This window comes from Solea senegalensis, unplaced genomic scaffold, assembly GCF_019176455.1.
Source record: "Solea senegalensis isolate Sse05_10M unplaced genomic scaffold, IFAPA_SoseM_1 scf7180000012410, whole genome shotgun sequence".
Classification (NCBI taxonomy): domain Eukaryota; kingdom Metazoa; phylum Chordata; class Actinopteri; order Pleuronectiformes; family Soleidae; genus Solea; species Solea senegalensis.
In genome coordinates, this window is record NW_025320627.1 from 1 (window position 1) to 18,353 (window position 18,353).

The 18,353-nt window shown below is 38.4% G+C and overlaps 4 protein-coding genes across 5 annotated transcripts; 2 read left to right on the forward strand and 2 right to left on the reverse strand.

Moving 5' to 3' along the window:
* Positions 1–98: 98 nt before the first annotated feature.
* Positions 99–5,329, reverse strand: LOC122759815 (putative nuclease HARBI1). Its single transcript, XM_044014816.1, has 6 exons — positions 5,131–5,329; positions 4,635–4,837; positions 3,823–3,910; positions 3,513–3,720; positions 1,797–1,972; positions 99–965 (listed from the first exon to the last, which is right to left on the reverse strand). Exons 1-6 carry the CDS (start codon positions 5,293–5,295, stop codon positions 765–767), a joined length of 1,041 nt encoding a protein of 346 aa, XP_043870751.1. The 5' UTR covers positions 5,296–5,329; the 3' UTR covers positions 99–764.
* A 473-nt stretch (positions 5,330–5,802) lies between these two features.
* si:dkey-14k9.3 (C2H2-type zinc finger protein) lies at positions 5,803–8,189 on the forward strand. Its single transcript, XM_044014818.1, has 2 exons — positions 5,803–5,857; positions 6,804–8,189. Exons 1-2 carry the CDS (start codon positions 5,830–5,832, stop codon positions 8,075–8,077), a joined length of 1,302 nt encoding a protein of 433 aa, XP_043870753.1. The 5' UTR covers positions 5,803–5,829; the 3' UTR covers positions 8,078–8,189.
* A 192-nt stretch (positions 8,190–8,381) lies between these two features.
* On the reverse strand, positions 8,382–11,473 carry LOC122759818 (DNA-(apurinic or apyrimidinic site) endonuclease-like). Of its 2 annotated transcripts, none has more exons than XM_044014820.1 (5): positions 11,397–11,473; positions 10,222–10,359; positions 9,922–10,085; positions 9,617–9,809; positions 8,382–9,363 (listed from the first exon to the last, which is right to left on the reverse strand). In XM_044014820.1, exons 1-5 carry the CDS (start codon positions 11,452–11,454, stop codon positions 8,849–8,851), a joined length of 1,068 nt encoding a protein of 355 aa, XP_043870755.1. In that variant the 5' UTR covers positions 11,455–11,473; the 3' UTR covers positions 8,382–8,848. The 2 variants fall into 2 exon arrangements, with proteins under 2 accessions (XP_043870755.1, XP_043870754.1); XM_044014819.1 differs by having other exon boundaries at positions 11,391–11,454.
* Positions 11,474–11,683: 210 nt separating this feature from the next.
* On the forward strand, positions 11,684–18,196 carry LOC122759816 (probable tRNA N6-adenosine threonylcarbamoyltransferase; the record flags this gene model as incomplete). The annotated part of the gene is made up of 11 exons (XM_044014817.1): positions 11,684–11,823; positions 12,580–12,730; positions 12,842–12,961; positions 13,750–13,925; positions 14,035–14,130; positions 14,214–14,263; positions 14,363–14,441; positions 14,558–14,623; positions 14,968–15,058; positions 16,207–16,282; positions 18,049–18,196. Coding segments are annotated over exons 2-11 (1,017 nt in total), but the record flags the coding sequence as incomplete, so codon positions are not given.
* Positions 18,197–18,353: the final 157 nt, after the last annotated feature.

An 18,353-nucleotide genomic window follows, 5' to 3' on the forward strand; every position in this document is an offset into this window, starting at 1 on the left:
AACAACAATAATAATAATGCTCTGCAAAAAAATGTCATGGTGTTCCTTTCAAATTAAAACGTCCTAGTTCAAATTGCTCACTATAAAACAACCAGAAATACAATTTTTTATCAATTTAATTTTGCATTTCTCATGCTGTCAATACCATTTGACTGCGACCACTCACTCACCCACTCGGTCATTCTAATCCCTTAAACAGTCTCAGTGCACCAGTGTACATAAATAACAACAACCTAATGTGCAGATGTTGTAAATAAAGGGCCTTGTTTTTGTATTGTCACATAGTCCAAGACGTTAAACCTGTGGAATGGAGAGGGAAAAATGGGGAAGGGTTTAAAAGAAATTACAGTAGAGGGTGATTTTTTTTCCCACTCATAAGGAAACCTTGATGACACAGTAGCTTCACACAGTTTGAATAGTTGTCTCCAGACTACAGGGGGCACTAGAGAATTCCACAGAGAATAATCTGGGACTTTCTGAGGAGCTCAGTTGTTTGAAATGTGTTTGGATATAATGTCGTCTTGGTTTGTTGTATAGAGCCGTGCATGTTCCTTTATATCTATATATGTATATGTGGATATATATATACATATATAGATATAAATATATATAAGTATGTTATCTTAGTGTAGCCAGTAGAATAGAATACAGCAAAATATTAAAAAACTGCATCAGCAACACGGTGTCTGTGGATTTTCCTGATTCAGTCTTTCCTCAGTCTTGACCTCCTTTGACCTTATTGATGTGACGACCCAGTCAGGATTTTAGCTGAAGTGTCCGAGTATGAGTTCTTTTCTCAGCTCCTCTGCGTGGCTGTCTCGCTCCTCAGGTCTCTGCTCTAGGCTCTCGTGCTGTTCGGGGGGGACGGTCCTCTCCATGGTCCAGGCGTCCAGTCCAGACTGTAGGGAGGCGTTGTGGAGGACACAGCAGGCCAGCAGGATGGACGAACTCCTCTCCGGAGAATACTTCACAAGGAGATAAGGGGAAACTATTTGTATGCTGTCCTTTTTTTGATATTGCTTATTGATCCGGTGCTTGGTGGTATTTTTATTGGTTCTTTTCAAGAGAAAGAATTAAAGAAAGTAAGTAAAGATATACATTTCTCATTCTCTGCTATTTTAAAGCAGTTATAACTATTTTTAATATAAACAATTATGTTTTATACAACACCCTCATTGGTGGGACGATATAAGAAAGGAAAATACAAACTGCATAGCTATTTACAACAACATAAAAAAGTGGATAAATGTCCATAAATTCAGTTTGGCCATTGATTTATTTGTACAGAGAGCTTATCTTTTAACTGACTAATAGTTACTATTAACGCATGGTTGCATGATTTCAGTGGGTTCCTGCTAGATCATTTTAGCTCTAATTTGATTACGTCTTACATTTTCATTTTGAAAACTGGAAGACGCAAATATTCTAAGGAGCTTTATACAGGATTTACAAAATATTTTAATCTACTAATTTATAATGAATAGATAAATTTGTGTTTAGACTTCTAGTGATTATTTATTCTTATGGGTTGAAGTGAAGTTTTTCAAGTGGAAAATAATCACTGTCAATCTAAAGGGTCATGGTAAGGGCAGAAATGAATGAATATATAATAATGTATAATTTGTCATCTAATGTATCCTTCACTTGTTTAATACAGAAATTGTTTTCCGATATTTTCATTTTTATGCGATTTCCATCAATCATAATACCTAACAATAGTCATTAGTTCAACAATTCCAGAATAAATCTTGGCTTCTTCCAAAATTTGAAATGAAATCCTAATAAAAGGAGAGTACCTGTAAGTATCCTTTGGTGCTGTCTAAACATCTGAATCTGGTCTGGATGGCTCGGAAGGTCCTGTCCACTATCTCATGAGTGGCAGCGTGGGCCAGATTATACTGGAACTCTGCCGGGGTTTGTGGGCTGGTGACCGGCGTCATTAACCACTTCCTCAGGGGGTATCGACAGTCACCTGGGAAAACGGAAAATCCTTTAACTTACCACCTCTCAAGTCAGTGGTTCTCAAAGTCTGGGTTGGGACCCACAGATGGGTCATGGGAGAATTTATTTGGGTCCCCAAACAAATTTGCTGAATTTTCCCAACAGTTTTATCAAGAATTGTATGATATGTGCATTAAATTAGAGAGGCACTGATACGATACCACTATTGGGTCCAACGCGTCCCTCATATTTGATATATTTAAATTATTATTAACTTATTACAAATTATTACATGTCATTTAGCAGACGCTTTTATCCAAAGCGACTTACAAAAGTGCATTTAAACATTTGGGTACAAATAAGAGCTAGAAGTAAGTAAGAGCTTCAAGTAGATCAAACTATGAAGTGCTAGTCATAAGTGCGATGTACAAGTTTGTTTGTTTTTTTTGTCGTCTTAGTCGAATACCATTTTGTGTATCCTCAAGCGAGCTGAAATAAGCAGCAATAAGAGGAGGCGGAAAGTAGTATCTAAAGCACCAATACAACGCACAGCAAAGGATTTGCCACTAAATGTGAACTATTATTTATTGGAATCAAATTATGTTTCTACACTTTTGCTTGCCTAAAAATGTGGTGTTCCATTACAAATGAGACTACCTTTTAAGTTGCTGAACATATCTGGATTTAAATACCACAACATAAGCTGAAACACTGATCTCTTGTCTTACTATATTCATCTTTTGATGTCAAACCCAAATGTTTTACAGCAAAAATAAAGGAATTGTTCGGACTGTGAATGTTTTAACAGTTGGCAATGGTATCTAACGTTGTATTTTGTTCACAGTCAAAGTGACAGTGTTAAATACTGTTTTCAAACAGAAAAATGTGGTATCTGTGCATCCCTACATAAAATGAAGCCCTAATTAATTTGCCAAGCATATCTTGGAATTTCTTCATTTAATACTTAAAAATACAGGTTGTTTCTCTAGGCTCATTAAAAGTTTTCTTTTGAGATGTTTGTGCTGTAAATACACTCTAAAATAAAATATCAACTGTATTACTTGCTTAAAATTGAGTTATTACCTTTCATTTCAGATAATACCTGGTTTATTTCTTTTGATTTTTAATATTAAATGAACGATACTTTTGTGTGTTAGAAACAATGAAATATGGTCAAATTCCACTGCAATACAAATAATTAGGCTTGAAATGAAGGAAACTTTTGAAAAAATTGTTGTCGATTCCATGTATTTTCATATCGAGTGTATTCCACAAATGTATTCAACATAATAAATATGATGATTATCAATGCAACAGCCTTTAAAACCAGAAAAGGTCATAACAGATATCTTATTACGATATGACAATATCCAAAATCTAAGAACATATCTTGTCTTGTGTCAAGATATAGGTGTAACATCAATATGCCCAGTCCTATTAAATGTTACAGACATTAACTACTTTGTGCATTTTCTCATGATTGATATTGTTTGCAATCCCTAAAAGTATAGAAAGTGAGGGGAAACACTGGTTTACTGCTGTGTTGGTATTGTTGTGTTGTGTCCTCTCACCCAGCAACCAGCCTTTGTCGTTGTTCTGCAACTGTTTGTAGATGGCAGATCTTTCCAGCACTTCAGTGTCCTTGAGTCCACCGGGCCAGTGGGTCTCTGCACTGAGTAACAATCCCCGAGCATCACACACAAGCTGGCAGCCCACAGAGTGAAACCCCCTCCTGTTCACATATGACGTGTCTTCACTATTTGGAGCTTTGATGGCGACCTGAAGAGGAGCAGACGTGGAGGAGAGGCAGGGGTCAGCACAGAGCACACACACGTTCCAATTCAACTAAAAAGAAAGTGATTACAGTGTCATATAATAAACCTGAACACAGTCCAGCACGCCTTCAACTTCTGGAAATCCTGCAACTCTCTGAAACTCCTGGTAGGACAGCTCTCTGCTGGATGGATCCCTGTGAGGTAAACATGATTATAATTGGAGGGTTACTATCTTTATAAATAAATAGATGTTGTTTGATTACTGTTCACCAATAGATAGAGAGTGTTAAATTTAGCAGCATGTGAAGTTGTATGTTGCAACTGAACCCGAGTAGCCTTTAGTTGGTGGTCTGAAAAGTCTGTCTCCATGGAGAGTGACCTGGTAACTGAAGTGAATATAAAAGGCTCATCCTGGGGTTATGGAAAACAACGATTCATTCATTGTCCACAATTTCTGACAAATGAAAAAATGATTTCACCTACATTTTAACACACTGGCCCTGTAACAGTTATCACTCTAAAGAAATGAATATATTTTCCTTTAATAATTACCAGTATAGTATCATATTCATATCATGTTAAACTTATTCGTTGCAAAGGAACAAGAAGAGGAATTTGGTGGATTTTTCCAAAGTAGTGCCATTTGGGTAGCTCCAATATACAGAAACTACATGAAGCTTTGGCCAAAATAGGGCTGCAACTAATAATTGTTTTCATATTTGATTAATCCGTTCGATTAACGGAATATTAGTTTGGAATACTTTTTTTTTGCTAAATATATTTGAACCCTGCATTCTCTTGCTTAATATTCATGACATGTGCTATTTGGTTGTTGTTAGTGGTATTGTAAACCACTTGGCATCCACAATGTTGCATAAATGACTCATAATTTAATCATTCATTTCCTTGGGTTCATACCTTTTAAATGTGATGAACTGAGGAGCCTGCTTCACCAGGGCTTTGGTCACATTTGACACACATCTTGATATCGAGGCCTGGCTGATCCCTATAGTATCTCCCATATACGTCTGGTATGAGCCTGAAGTGTAAAAACCCAAAGCAGCCAACACCTGGACCTCAGAACTGATGGCTCTGGACCGCAGGGTCCGTCGAGAGAGATCCTAATAAGAGACATAGGAGTAGTAGACATGTGAAACATATGAGACATGAGTTCATTTTCACGGGTGATTATATTGGACAAAGGATGTTGGTGATGGAGCTCCAAGCCAGGAGGAAAAGAGGAAGACTACAGACAAGGTTCATGAATGTTTTGGAGGACATGGGGACAGTTTGTGTAACAGTAGAGGACACAAGGGAGGGGACAAGGTGAGGCAGATGCTCCGCTGTGGCGACCCCTAAAGGGAGAAGCTGCAAGAAGAAGATGATTCAAAAGCGAGTATGAGGACACACTCACGTCTCTCAGTAATTCCACCAGATAGTGAATAAACTCTCTGGGGAAGCCAAACTGTGTGAGGAGGACATTGTCTGACACAGAACCCAGGTCAAAGCGGTCCAGCGTCTTTTGACCTCGACCATGTAGAAGTAGGTCACAATCCAAGATGGCTATAGAGATTGCCATGCTGTGGGTAATAAAATATTTACATCAGTGCATTAATTAGATTGTTCAGGTTTGTTGTTGCATAAATCTCTGTGCCATGTTTTAAAGAAATCATATTTGATAATTATCATTTAAAACCAGGGCTAGACAATATCAGCAAAAACATAACATGATATCTGAAAAAGTTTTAAATCAGTTGATATTGCAATGAATGTCACATGACTAAAGACTGAGTTTCACTCCTTAGTGAAACCAGTTAATTGTGTTTTTCAAACTTCTTTAGGGTCAGAAAATAAACACTTGTTAAAAGTAGTTGTCAAGTAATGAATTGATAAAATATGTACATATATAATGTGTAAACATGATATAAATACATACTGAACCTTTGTTATATTGATATTGAGGCAAATTATATCACAATGTTTTGTTGAATTATTGCAAAATACAATTTAAAACATTATGTTCAATACTTCTTCAAAAAATTCAACCACAACATCATAAGCAGTCGCTGGTTGCTATTTTTTTTACAGTGCAGAGCACTCTTATGGGTCACCAATGGCCTCATCAAAGGACAGTGATGGAAGTGAGTTTTTTTCTTTTTATCACAGTTATATAATCAGAAGGACATGGAACAGAAAAAGACCAGGAGCAGGTGTATAACACTTGTTTTGAGTACTCAGAGTAGAGTTATATTTTACAATATATGTGTGTTACTTATACTAGAAGCAGCATGCATTGTGATGACATCATTTACAGATATCAACTTTAATCATCCTCAACATGACACAAGGGATAGGGTGAGATGGAAGCAGTCGATGGTAGCACCTAAAAAGAGAAGCCAAAAGAACTAACTCATCCTCAGTCATGATGAACATAGTAATACAGTTAGAGAACGTAAGACACCAAACAATGTAAAAAAATAAATAAAAAATAGGTCGATAGAGTTGATGGAAATGCATTCAATTACAGGCAAGAGAGTAATAATAGTTTTCACCTCCACTCAGCAGGTTATGTCATTGTGACCAGTCAAGATGACATTGTTATTATTAACTAATACATGAACTAATAATATAGATAAACTAATTATAGCCGTTTTTTGTATATTTTTGATGAGCCTGTATGTCCTGAAAGGCATTGAAAGTTTAATGACTTCCCTTTACCCCAAATGACCAGTTATGAGAAGCATATCATTTTCTACAAATGATCTAGTATATCTTATATGTTACAAATTCACTGTTCCTGTTTGTAAAGAAATATGACTTCCTGTGCAGAGTCTGGTTAATATATGACAATGTATACTAAAACACACTTATATAATTACTTATTAATTACTTTATAATGTGCGCATGACATACTTGTAAATACCTTAAAGCATTACACTTGAAGAGAGCAGGTGTCGTTAATAGAGAAACAACACAGTGTGATGGCAGTAGCTTGTTTGTACTGACACTTGTCAGTAGAAATTAAAACATTGTTTTCTTTATAGTAAACACTGCATTTAACCAGTTATATTTTCTTTTTTTTATTAGGATCTGTAGCCGATATCGCATCCACTACTTTGTCCTGTTCAAAGTGCTCGCTTCACCATTCAGACGACGTGCAGGTTCAGCAGCACAGTGACAGCGTCCGCTCTGCTGAGACTGAGGAGCAGGAGGACATGACATCCCTTCTGCCTCTCCCAGATGAAGAGGGAAGTTTTGCTTGTGCAGACTGTGAGAAGAGCTTCAAGTTCCAGTCTTTACTTAAAGCCCATCAGCGCATCCACACAGGTGAACAGCCGTTCCTCTGTTCACAGTGCGGACGGCGTTTCTCCTTCAAACAGTCACTGGAGCGGCACAAGCAGACACACAAGTCTGGCCGCAAATACAAGTGCCTGATCTGTGGGGAGTTCTTCAAGACGTCACTGGCCCAGAGGGAACACAAGAGCACCCACATGGAGAATGGGGAGTATTTATGTTCAGAGTGTGGTAGGGCATTCGCCTGGAAGTCGGCACTAGTGAGACATCTGAAGATCCACGGAGAAGATGCTAACAAGGATGAGCATTCTTACAGATGCCCTCATTGTGACCTGAGCTTCAGCTGTGCCAGCTACTTGAACAGGCACATTCAGACTCACCAGGAAGAAAGAGTGTACACGTGCAACTGTGGAAAGAGCTTTGCCTACCAAGCCGCTCTCACTGCACACCAACGCATCCATCTGAAGGAGCGGCGGCACATATGCACTCAGTGTGGCAAGGGATTTCTCTACCGGGGGGGTTTGCTGAGCCACATGAAGATCCACTCTGAGGAGATGCCCTTCATATGCTCCTTCTGCGGCAAGAGCTTCAAGAGGGAGCGCAACATGAAGAAGCATGAGCGCTGCCACACCAGAGAAAATGTTTTCAGCTGCTCACAGTGCGACAAGAGTTTTGTGTACAAGGCCACTCTGATCCGTCACGAGCTGACTCATTCCGGTGAGAGGCCATATCTCTGCTCCGACTGTGGGAAGGGTTTCTTTTCCCATGCAGAGCTCCTGAAGCATGAACGTTTCCACACGGGCCACAAACCATTCCAGTGCCCCCACTGTGGCAAGAAATTTACTCAGTCCTGTTACCTGACCGTCCACCTGCGCTACCACACCGGAGTGCGACCTTACGCCTGCACCGAATGTGACAAGAGCTTCCTGAGTGCCAACAGGCTCAAGAGACACCAACGAACACATTCAGGAGAAAAACCATACCTCTGTGGAGAATGTGGGAAGGGTTTCAGGCAGGCGTATAATCTCAAAATGCATCAACGGACCCATCTCATGACTTTAACATAGACTGACACTTTGGGAAGTTACAGTGGGAGTGAAGTAACTTCAAAATGATTACTGTGAACTGCATTTAATATAGAATCTTGTGCTGAAAACCAATTAAAGCTGCTGTCAGCGATTTTTTTTTTTTGCTTATTTCTCGCCATGTCACCTCAAGAACCTGAGGCCAAGAGACTCATGTCAAAGTATATAATATTATATTAAAACATTTTAAATATTTAATATACATAAGGACAATTTCAAAATATATTGTAGTGTAACTTTGGCATAATTTAGTTCAAATAATCTTTAAAAAAAATTAACTGAAACATTTATATAAATTCAGTCTTTATTCAGAAATGAGCCAAATGTTTTTCAACAGTCTGGTTGGGAAAGAAAGCTTAAACATTTTGTGTTACAACATATACATTATGGCGATGGCAATTTGAAACTTTTTGAATGATGACAAACATGAACTTGTGTCAGATCAGCAGTAGCATAAAGTCATCAGGTTTTACAGTTGGTCATCACATTAGTGTTGTATTTTTACAGAAATTAAAAAGTAAATTCAGGTGTAAATGAATGGATTCATTTACTATGTTCACTAACAGGAAGAGGACAAATACAAGTAAAAAAGTAAATAACAGAGTTACTACAGTGCTGGCTTTACTGAATGAATGACATAGGGCAAGTGTGGCTGAACTCAAATGGAGCGGTTGCTGGCAGCAGTCAGAAATGAAGTATTTAAATGACAGTGCACGACAGGCAGAGCAGAGACCCTTCTGCCCACTCAGTGAGTTACACAGCAATGTGCAGAGTGATGGGGCAGTGGTCGCTTCCCATTGCCTTGTTCCGGATCTTGCTGTCGCACAAACCTGGCACCAAAGAGGATGAAAGCAAAAAGTAATCAAGCCTCCAGCCAACATTCTTTGCACGGGAATTCATCATGTAGGTCCAGAAGGTGTAGGCATAGGTCTGCTCGGGGTAAAGCTCGCGGAAGCTGTCGACGAATCCTGCTTCGAGAAGCTGACTGAAGCCCTCACGCTCCTCGGGGGTGAAGCCTGCATTTTTCTTGTTCCCCTTGGGGTTTTTAAGATCGATCTCCTGGTGTGCAACGTTGAGGTCACCACAAAGTACCACAGGTTTCTGGATGTCCAGCTCGCTTAGATACATCTTGAAGTCCTCATCCCAGGTTTTACGGTAATCTAAGCGCACCAAGCCTTTGCTGGAATTTGGCACATAGGCGGTCACCAGGTAGAAGTTGGGGAACTCGGCAGTGATGACCCGGCCCTCCTTGTCGTGCTCCTCTTTCCCTGGAGATGAAGAGCTTTATTAATTGTTTGTCCAAAATGTCAAGTGAAAACATGCATTTGTTTTTTTAGGGACTATATGCTAGAGACTTTTACAATTCTAATGATGTAATTTTACTAACTACTAGAAGATGTACTAAAAATTTGAACTTCTTAGTAGAATTTTCAAATAATCATTTCAATCTAAACATTTTTGGTCTGCTGTGTCTAGTATATATTGTTGGAGTTCTAAATGGTGTACAAGCCTAACACTTACCAATTCCATAGGGCACGTTGAGGGGCTCAGTCTTGCAGAGCATGGCCACACCGCTGTAACCCCCCTTTTCATTTGAGCTAGCCCAGTACTTGTGCGGGTACTCAGGCATTGAGGTGATGTTGGCAGGGAGGTCTTTCTCTGCACACTTCGTCTCTTGTAGGCACAAAATATCTGGATTCTCCTCACGTACCCACTGGATTTTAAAAGCATAAATGAGAAGCATTGAGCACACATGCATTTACTCTGTATAACTCTGTATCAGGCTGGAAGTGAACTCGTGTTTCTCAGGGTCACTGCAAACTCACATCCAGGCCATTCTTTTTCACCCAGGCCCTCAGTCCATCGACATTCCAGGAGGTGATCTTCGTGTTGGCTTCACGTCCATCTTTGCTCGTCATTTTGTCAGGAGGATCATCGTACAGTATCGGGGCCTCTGGTTCCTTAGCACTCTTCCCTTTCTTTGCAGGAGCTGTGCAGTGGAAGACATGTTATAACACAAGATCCCATGAGGTCAGATATGTACTGAGAAAAAGCAAGTTATGTTTAGTCATTTTAAGAATGCAGGAACAGCATGTTTCTGAATATGCATGGGAACATGTAATTACCAGAGCCGGTGTCGTTCTCCCCCTCTGCAGTAGCTGCCTCCTCTGCCTTCTTGCCTCTCTTCATACTTGAACTCGCTCTGACCGTAAACACACTTTTCAGACACACAGCACGCACACAACAAAACCTCAAACACGCCGCTACGGGAAAAAAAAGTTTTTAATTTATTAGGTGCACTTCCAACAATATACAAATACAGAATCTGTACATGTTTCATTGAAAAGCAGTAAAGATGGTTGTTTCCAGCTATTCATTGGTAAATATCGTTTTGTGCTATATTTACAATGCAGCACATCACACATTGTGCACCCCAAGAACAAAAAAAACTACTTATTTGCCTGTTATTTTCCAATCTTTAACACACTTGCTCAGAGCACACATGGTCAGATGATGGTATTCCGATGATAGATCGATCGATCGATATCAATAACAGTCGTCGAACTTAACAAATATGCTCATTCGATAAGCATAAATTAATATTGTAATAAAATAACTGACGTTCTACAGGAGACACTGTAACATATAGGCCAATATGAGCCAAGTAATCAGTTTAATTGCAAACAAGTTGTTTGTGTAAGTTTGTTCCGTTGCTTCTTCCATGAAGTCCAAAACTCAGTGTGTACACGTACATTTGAAGGCGACCAGTCTCGCCTTCGAACAGACGCCATATTTCTGAAATCGTGAGCATCCTCGTGTTCACACTTATCCGTGTACTTTTTTAGATGGTGCACGTCAGCTTCATAAAGACCACGTGTGTTCCGAACTCTTTTAATATGTTATCTGAGAGAAGGAAAACGCACAGAGAGCGTTTATTTGTAAGTCGTTGCTGTGGAGAACAAAAAACTGCCAAATGCACTAAATGCAACGTATGAATGAATTTGAGTTGAGTTTAAACAGTAACAGTGCGCATGCAGAAGACACTACATCGAACTACAGAACCCATACTGTTTTACAATGTGTGATGCACAACCAATTGAATGGAAAGCTAAGCTAACGCTAGCCCTTTCTCTGACAAAGAGAACAGAGCCTGCAGCTGCAGCAGTCGGCCTGCAATTACAATCTGTGTAGACTTTAATCTATATGATTCATCTGCTAATGCAAATGCGGTTAAATACCGCAAGTGTTTTCTTTTCAACCGTGTTTCAGTTAAAGGAGATGCAAATAATCTTACTCGTACTTTCACAACAGGATGTAAAGACCAGCCACACTCCCCCGAACAATCTCGCAAGTCGCATAAGATTTGTGAACGTGAGCACGCGCTCACTGTGTTATGGGGGTGCCTAAACTTGCGCCTGATATAAAACACAAACGGAAAATGCCGCCTTTTTATTTATCGTTACAAGAAAGTGAGAATGACATCAGATACAACAGTAGAACGCATTTAATTGCAAGACACACATTTTATCATGCTCACATGCTGTTGCGGGGAGATAAATTCTGTTTTAAGTGAGGCGAACTGTACAGCAATGTTGGGGTCCTCCGAGACTTATTTAGAACATTTGGGTTGCTGAAATTAACTCTGTTGGTTAAAAAAAAGTGGTTTCATAGATTAACCGACTCGAATTGCGACTAATGCGTATTACCGTGGGAAACTGAAAAGCGAGGTATACTTGTCTTGTGACTCGCAGCAGCGTTTGTATTGTCTAATTTGTAGTGAGACTGCATGTTAACATTGCTAGCATAGCAGCAATACAGCCTTACAAAGTGGTTGATGTGAGTTGTTATCTCCTGCTCCCACTGAGCTAATTAACATAATATGCTATTAACACGTTAGTTCTACACGTCATATTGTCTCTCAGTTTTAAGTTTTCAATGTCCTACTTTATTGAAGATGAACACTTCATTTGAGTACATTCATCTGTATTTTGGTTTTATTGTTTTGTTATTGTTTACAATGAAATAGTGATTGTAAGGTAAATAAATAGACATGATATTAGATACTGAGTGAAAGTGTGATATCAGAATTTTAAGGCTCGTCAACGTGACAAGTGTTCAACAAACATTGCAACATTGCAACATTGCAGCTGCCAAAGTTGTACAATTACTTTAACACACTCAAAAAGTGTATAATTTTGTTGAATCATATTGTGTAAGTTTTAGCTGTGTGTTCTGAATACACTGAATGTATTGTAATGACCTGCAGTTTTACTCTACAGTTAATCTGGGGGAACAGTGAACACAACACGATACATATAAAAAGTGACACCAGTATCCAGTCAAGCCAGCAAATGCTGCTGAGATGTGCAAATTTAGAATTTTTAAATTTGAATCATACCTATCTTCATATCTATTTATATAACAGACGTGTACTTTCTGAAGATATACAGTCATTAATAAGGAAACGTTGTTGTTTTCTGCAGTTTCATCTCTATACTGTTGACTGTTTTCCAGCTGCAATGACTGTAGTAATTGGGTTTGAAGGCAGTGCCAATAAGATTGGTATAGGAATCATTAGAGATGGTGAAGTTCTTTCCAATCCTCGACGAACTTACATCACTCCCCCAGGTCAAGGTGAGTCACATTTTTGTCCTATCTCCCCTTCTCCAATGCTACACAGTACATGTTAAAGTCATGTGTACAGTTAAGGTGATGGGAAAGGTTTTTTTTTTTTTTACCCAATAGGATTCATGCCGAGCGACACAGCCAGGCATCACCGTGCTGTCATACTGACTGTCCTGAAGGAGGCTCTGGATCAAGCTGGGCTAAAGCCTGAAGACATTGATTGTGTGGCTTACACCAAAGGTATTGTAAGATCCTGTGTGTTCATGTTTAATTTAAATGTTCCATGACAAATTTTAATTATTGTGTTTAATTAGAGTGCCATTCTATATTGTTCTCTTAAACAAATGATATTTTTTGAGTAAAGTACAAATAAATAAAATTAAAAAGGACTAGTCAAATGGAGAGGGAGAAAAATCTAATAAATAGTGATACAACAACAACAACAACAAATAAATTATAATAATCATTAAATAATACCCCTCCCCCCAAAAACATACTTTTTAAGTATTGCCCATTGCACATACTACAGGTATACATATGACTTAACTGCTCTAATAGTGCTTTCTTTCTTAGTTAAAGATTATCAACAGTCAGATGAACCTAACAAAGTCTGTAGCAATAAACCAAGGGAGACCTTGCCTGTGTCATTCTAAACTGCTTATTACTTCAAATCCAGTTTTAGGAATGTATGTCGATTTTCAGCCTGCTCTGGTATGTTTAATTATTCCCTCCTTGCCAAACATACCACACTGTTCTGTGAGTGAAAGACATTTGTTTTTAAAATGGTAATGCTGCTCTTTACGTGGGTTCAGTTTGAACTGTTCCCGATTACCTTGTCGGTTCACTCTGGATTAAAAACTCCTCTAAAGAGCTTCAGATTATCATAGTACACACAGACTCTCTACTGATGTCAGGTTGAGAAAACTGGATTGGAACTGACAGGCTCATATTACATTCTTTCTGAAACACAAACTGCATGACTTTTGCACCCCAGTATGGAAACCCTTTCTCTTGTTGTTCTTCTTAAGGTCCTGGTATGGGTGCCCCCTTAGTAACGACGGCTCTGGTGGCTCGTACAGTTGCACAGCTTTGGGGAAAGCCGCTCCTTGGTGTGAACCACTGTATCGGACATATAGAGATGGGTCGACTCATCACCAAAGCCAACAACCCCACTGTGCTGTATGTTAGTGGGGGGAACACACAGGTTTGTTTCCGCATTATGAAGGTCTCAGTCAATTGGACTAACTGCTGTTTTGTAATGACACGACACACGTACATTTTTTTAATTTAGTAATTTATTTCTTCCTGTGCAGGTTATTGCATACTCGGAGCGACGGTATAGAATATTTGGGGAGACCATTGACATTGCAGTTGGGAACTGTTTGGATAGGTTTGCCAGAGTTATAAAGGTTTGTGCTATTTTGATCTTCTTTTTGTCTGTATTTGTATAAAGATGTATAAAACTTCTATGCCCAACTGTTTCTCACCTCAGATTTCCAATGACCCCAGTCCAGGTTACAACATAGAGCAGATGGCCAAGAAGTGAGTGATGGTGTACAAAATACATTTATATACTATCTGCAGCTGTTGGACACTTAACAGCTTCACAGATATTCGCTTTGCTTCTGTCTGTGTCCTTAGAGGGAGTCAGTATGTGGAGTTGCCATATACAGTTAAAGGAATGGATGTCTCATTTTCTGGGATTTTATCCTACATTGAGGTGAGTAGAAATTCATGTTACTTAATAAGTATATAATCTTACACTTTAATACTTACCTATATGTTCCCTCAGGGTTAATGTTAATGAGTCACATTTTTAAACTCTTTCTTTTATAGGAGGCTGCTCATAAGATGCTGAGCTCTGGTCAGTGTACAGCAGAGGACCTGTGTTTCTCACTTCAGGTGTGAAGGATCAAAAAGGCTGTTTTTATATATGGTGACCTTTGTTGCTATAAAAACAGTTGTATGACTTTGTAGGACCTATTTGTGAGTTTCAAGATCCTAAATCTTGTCAAATGTTGTTTTATCTTATTTGGTCTTAAATATCACAAACCTGCTGTTTCACCTCTCAGTACCTGACGTTTTAACCTGTTTTATTGTTTTTTAGAAAAGGACCAAGTTCTTATATTTGAAAATGAAATGAAAACTACATTACATTCTGAGTATAGCCATAGATTGACTTTGTGTTGATGAATAATGGTTGCAGCTGTAATCATGATATTAAATTGTGTCTGTTTTCCCTGTAGGAGACATTATTCTCCATGCTGGTCGAGATCACAGAGAGGGCGATGGCTCACTGCGGCTCCCAGGAGGTCCTCATCGTTGGGGGTGTTGGCTGTGAGTAACACAGGAATGTAATGTCTGTTCAAATGTGTATTTCAATCTCATTTGTTCGTGGTTCTGCCTGTGTTGAGTGTGTTATCATGCCCAGTAAATTGTACTTGTGAAATATCCCAATCATGTAGTAATATCAACAGTAAAATGTTCCAATTTCTAGGAAAAAAGGGGTGAGTTTCAGTCGCATGGGCAAAATTGCAAGAGAGTACAGTGATATGGGTCCACAACTGCATGGAGCAGTTTCTCCAGTTATTGTGCAATGACATCACTCAGGTGTTGGTTTTGCTTTTAAAAGAAACAGGTGTATCTATTTGTCACCTGTGCCAGAATACACAGAAATAGACAAAAACAGAAATATGTTCATTCCTGATGGTCACCTAGCTGTGTTGAAATATCACTAGATTAGCAACACAGGATTGATTATGCATTTGTAACAAGAACAGGTCACTAAGGCAGTCTTCAGCCGTTTTTTTTTTTTTTTTGGTTAAATATAATTTCCCCAAACCTTTAGTTAAAATGTGTAAATGTTTGATATAACATGCATAAAATAAGGTTTTAATTAATTTACCAACCCTTTCCTGGACATTATTCAAAATGATATTAGCTGTCACACATATGACTGTAAATTAGTTATGTACATTATGCACAAATGTGCTTTTGTCATAATGTATATTGTGATTTGGATCGTGATAGTTAACCATCTGTAAAAAGTCGGTCCCTTTGTGGAAGGTTTCGGAAACACTGTTGTATAGAATACCAATTGCTAAAATATGAATGATCAATGATAATTTGGTCTCTGATGCCAACATTTAATGGTTTAAATCAAAACATATTTTCTGATTGTTAATGAAATGCAGTGGGTTACTTGGATTTTTTTTTGTGGTTTGTTAGTTTTAATTATCCTCTCCATACTTCATTTACTTTTTTGATACTGTCTTGTCTACTATCGAAAAGTCAGAATTATTTCTGTGTGTTAGCCCTGTGATGGACTAGCGACCTGCGCATAGTTTTCCCTGCCTTTCGCTCTATGTCAGCTGAGATTGGCTCCAGCTCCCAGTGACCCTCATGTGGAGGATAAAGTGGTAGACAATGAGTGAGTGAGTAATCAGTTTGTATTGAATTGAGATGTGTTGTTAACTTTGCTGCAGGTAACCTGAGGCTACAGGAGATGATGGAGGTGATGTGTAAGGAGAGAGGAGCCAAGCTGTTTGCCACAGATGAACGGTAAATCAACATATTTATGTCAAGAGTTTGATTCAGCCGGGCTGTGTATTACTGGACTGAAATATTCTCATACAAGTTACACTTGTACCCTATCAGAATTTGTGATTTTTTGCCATTTTTCAGAGAATATGGATGACAATGCAAAAATGTTTCTTTCACTCATGGTTAGTGGTTGGGTGAAGCTAAATTATGCTCTTTGCTCTTTTTAAATCATAATGACAACACCAGAAACTTCCCAAATAACCCTGATCAAAAGTGTACATACCCTAGTTCTTAATACCATGGATTGGCCCCTTTATCACTCCAAATAACTTTGTATTGACGTATTGTAAATGGGCTGCTTTGTGGCATTGGCGTTGTAATGGCTATCTTCTGGCAATCTACCATGCGGCCCAATTTTTTTCAAGTGCCTCCTTATTGTGTTGATTGGCATTCTCAATTCCTTAGATATCTTTTATGTCATTTTTAGTGCTGAAACAATTAATCGATGAATCGATTATTAATTGATTACTAAATTAATCGACAACTATTTTGATAATCGATTCATCGGTTCAAAGCATTTTTCCATGATTAAAACAAGATTTCTGATTGTTTAAGCTTCTTAAATGTGAGTATTTCCTTCATTTCTTTGCTCTGGATAACAAATGAATCATTAAAAGTGAATCATTTTGGTTTGTGGACAAAACAAGACATTTGAGAACATCATCATTTCCAGGTTTGATGAACACCACTCAACCGCTCACCTCTTTTTAAGGTTTTCTGATATTTTATGGACCAAGCGATGAATCGAGAAAATAATCAACAGATTAATCGATTATGAAAATAATAGTTGGAGCAGTTTTATAAAGTTCAATTACCTTCACATGCAGATCCTTTGATAATTATTTTGCTTTGGATGAAAACATGCAGGGGTCTGTTAGGAGACTAGAAACTCACTGACTTTTTATACACACACACTGATTATAAGCAAACAGATCACAGGTGAGAATGGTTTCCGATGGGGCTATCAGCATGACATTTTCACCAGATGTCAGTAACAACCCAAGTAATCCACACATACAAATATATCAAAACAAATTAGTCCATAAATGAAGTTGTGTGTAATAAAGTGAAATGACACAGGGAGAAAGTATTAAATTCACTTGCTGAAATGTATTTAATACTTAGTAGGAAAGCCTTTGTTGGTAATGACAGCTTCAGAACACCTCCTGTATTGAGAAACTAGTTGCACACATTGATCAGTTGTGATTTTTGCCCATTCCTCCACCCAAACTGTCTTCAAATCTTGAAGGTTTCGGGGGCATCTTCTATATACTCTGATCTTCAGTTCTTTCCAGAGGTTTTCAATTGGATTCAAGTGGTGTGATTGACTGGGCCATTCTAACAACTTGATTTTCTTTCTCTTAAACCAATTGATTGTTTCCTTGGCTGTGTGTTATGTATTATGTATATGTGTGTATGTATATGTGTGTATGTATATATATATATATATATATATACATACATACATACATGTGTGGCTTTACCCAGTATGTAAACTTATGAGCACAACTGTACATGCTCTTCTCACAAATTTGGTAGATCAGAATAACACACTGACCCTGCAGTAAAATTCTTGTGTGGTTGGTGTAAATGCTGGTACAAAGCTTCAAATGTATGTCACATTGTATACTCAATCGCAGGTAAATTCCTGCAGATTTCAGACTGTTGGAAACACTGTGATATAAATGCAGGTCAGATAATACTTTGTTCACGTTGCCCCACAGTTTCTGCATTGACAATGGTGCCATGATTGCTCAAGCTGGTTGGGAGATGTTCAGATCTGGTCAGGTGACACAACTGGAGGAATCATGGATTACACAAAGGTTGATCCCATTTTATTGTGTGTTTTTTTTTCACAAACACTACAACAAGGCATGGAAATAGAGTATAGTAAGTGACAAACAGGTCATTGATTTGATTTGATTTGCTTTTGGACGCCAACTATACTATGAATTTTTTGAGTGATTTTGGATGACATGCTATACTATGACATTTTTGGCCAATTTTGGACGACATACTATACTATGAC

Coding starts and splice junctions, on each gene's coding strand:
- si:dkey-14k9.3 (XM_044014818.1), top strand. CDS start 5,830: ATGGCCTCATCAAAGGACAGTGATGGAA. Junction 5,858..6,803: donor ATCAAAGGACAGTGATGGAA/GTGAGTTTTTTT, acceptor TTTTTTTATTAG/GATCTGTAGCCGATATCGCA.
- LOC122759815 (XM_044014816.1), bottom strand. CDS start 5,295: ATGGCAATCTCTATAGCCATCTTGGATTGTGACCTACTTCTACATGGT. Junction 4,838..5,130: donor TGGTGGAATTACTGAGAGAC/GTGAGTGTGTCC, acceptor GTCTCTTATTAG/GATCTCTCTCGACGGACCCT. Junction 966..1,796: donor GCACCAAAGGATACTTACAG/GTACTCTCCTTT, acceptor CTCCTTGTGAAG/TATTCTCCGGAGAGGAGTTC.
- LOC122759818 (XM_044014819.1), bottom strand. CDS start 11,454: ATGCGACTTGCGAGATTGTTCGGGGGAGTGTGGCTGGTCTTTACATCC. Junction 10,086..10,221: donor GGAGAACGACACCGGCTCTG/GTAATTACATGT, acceptor TCCACTGCACAG/CTCCTGCAAAGAAAGGGAAG. Junction 9,810..9,921: donor TGAAAAAGAATGGCCTGGAT/GTGAGTTTGCAG, acceptor TTTAAAATCCAG/TGGGTACGTGAGGAGAATCC.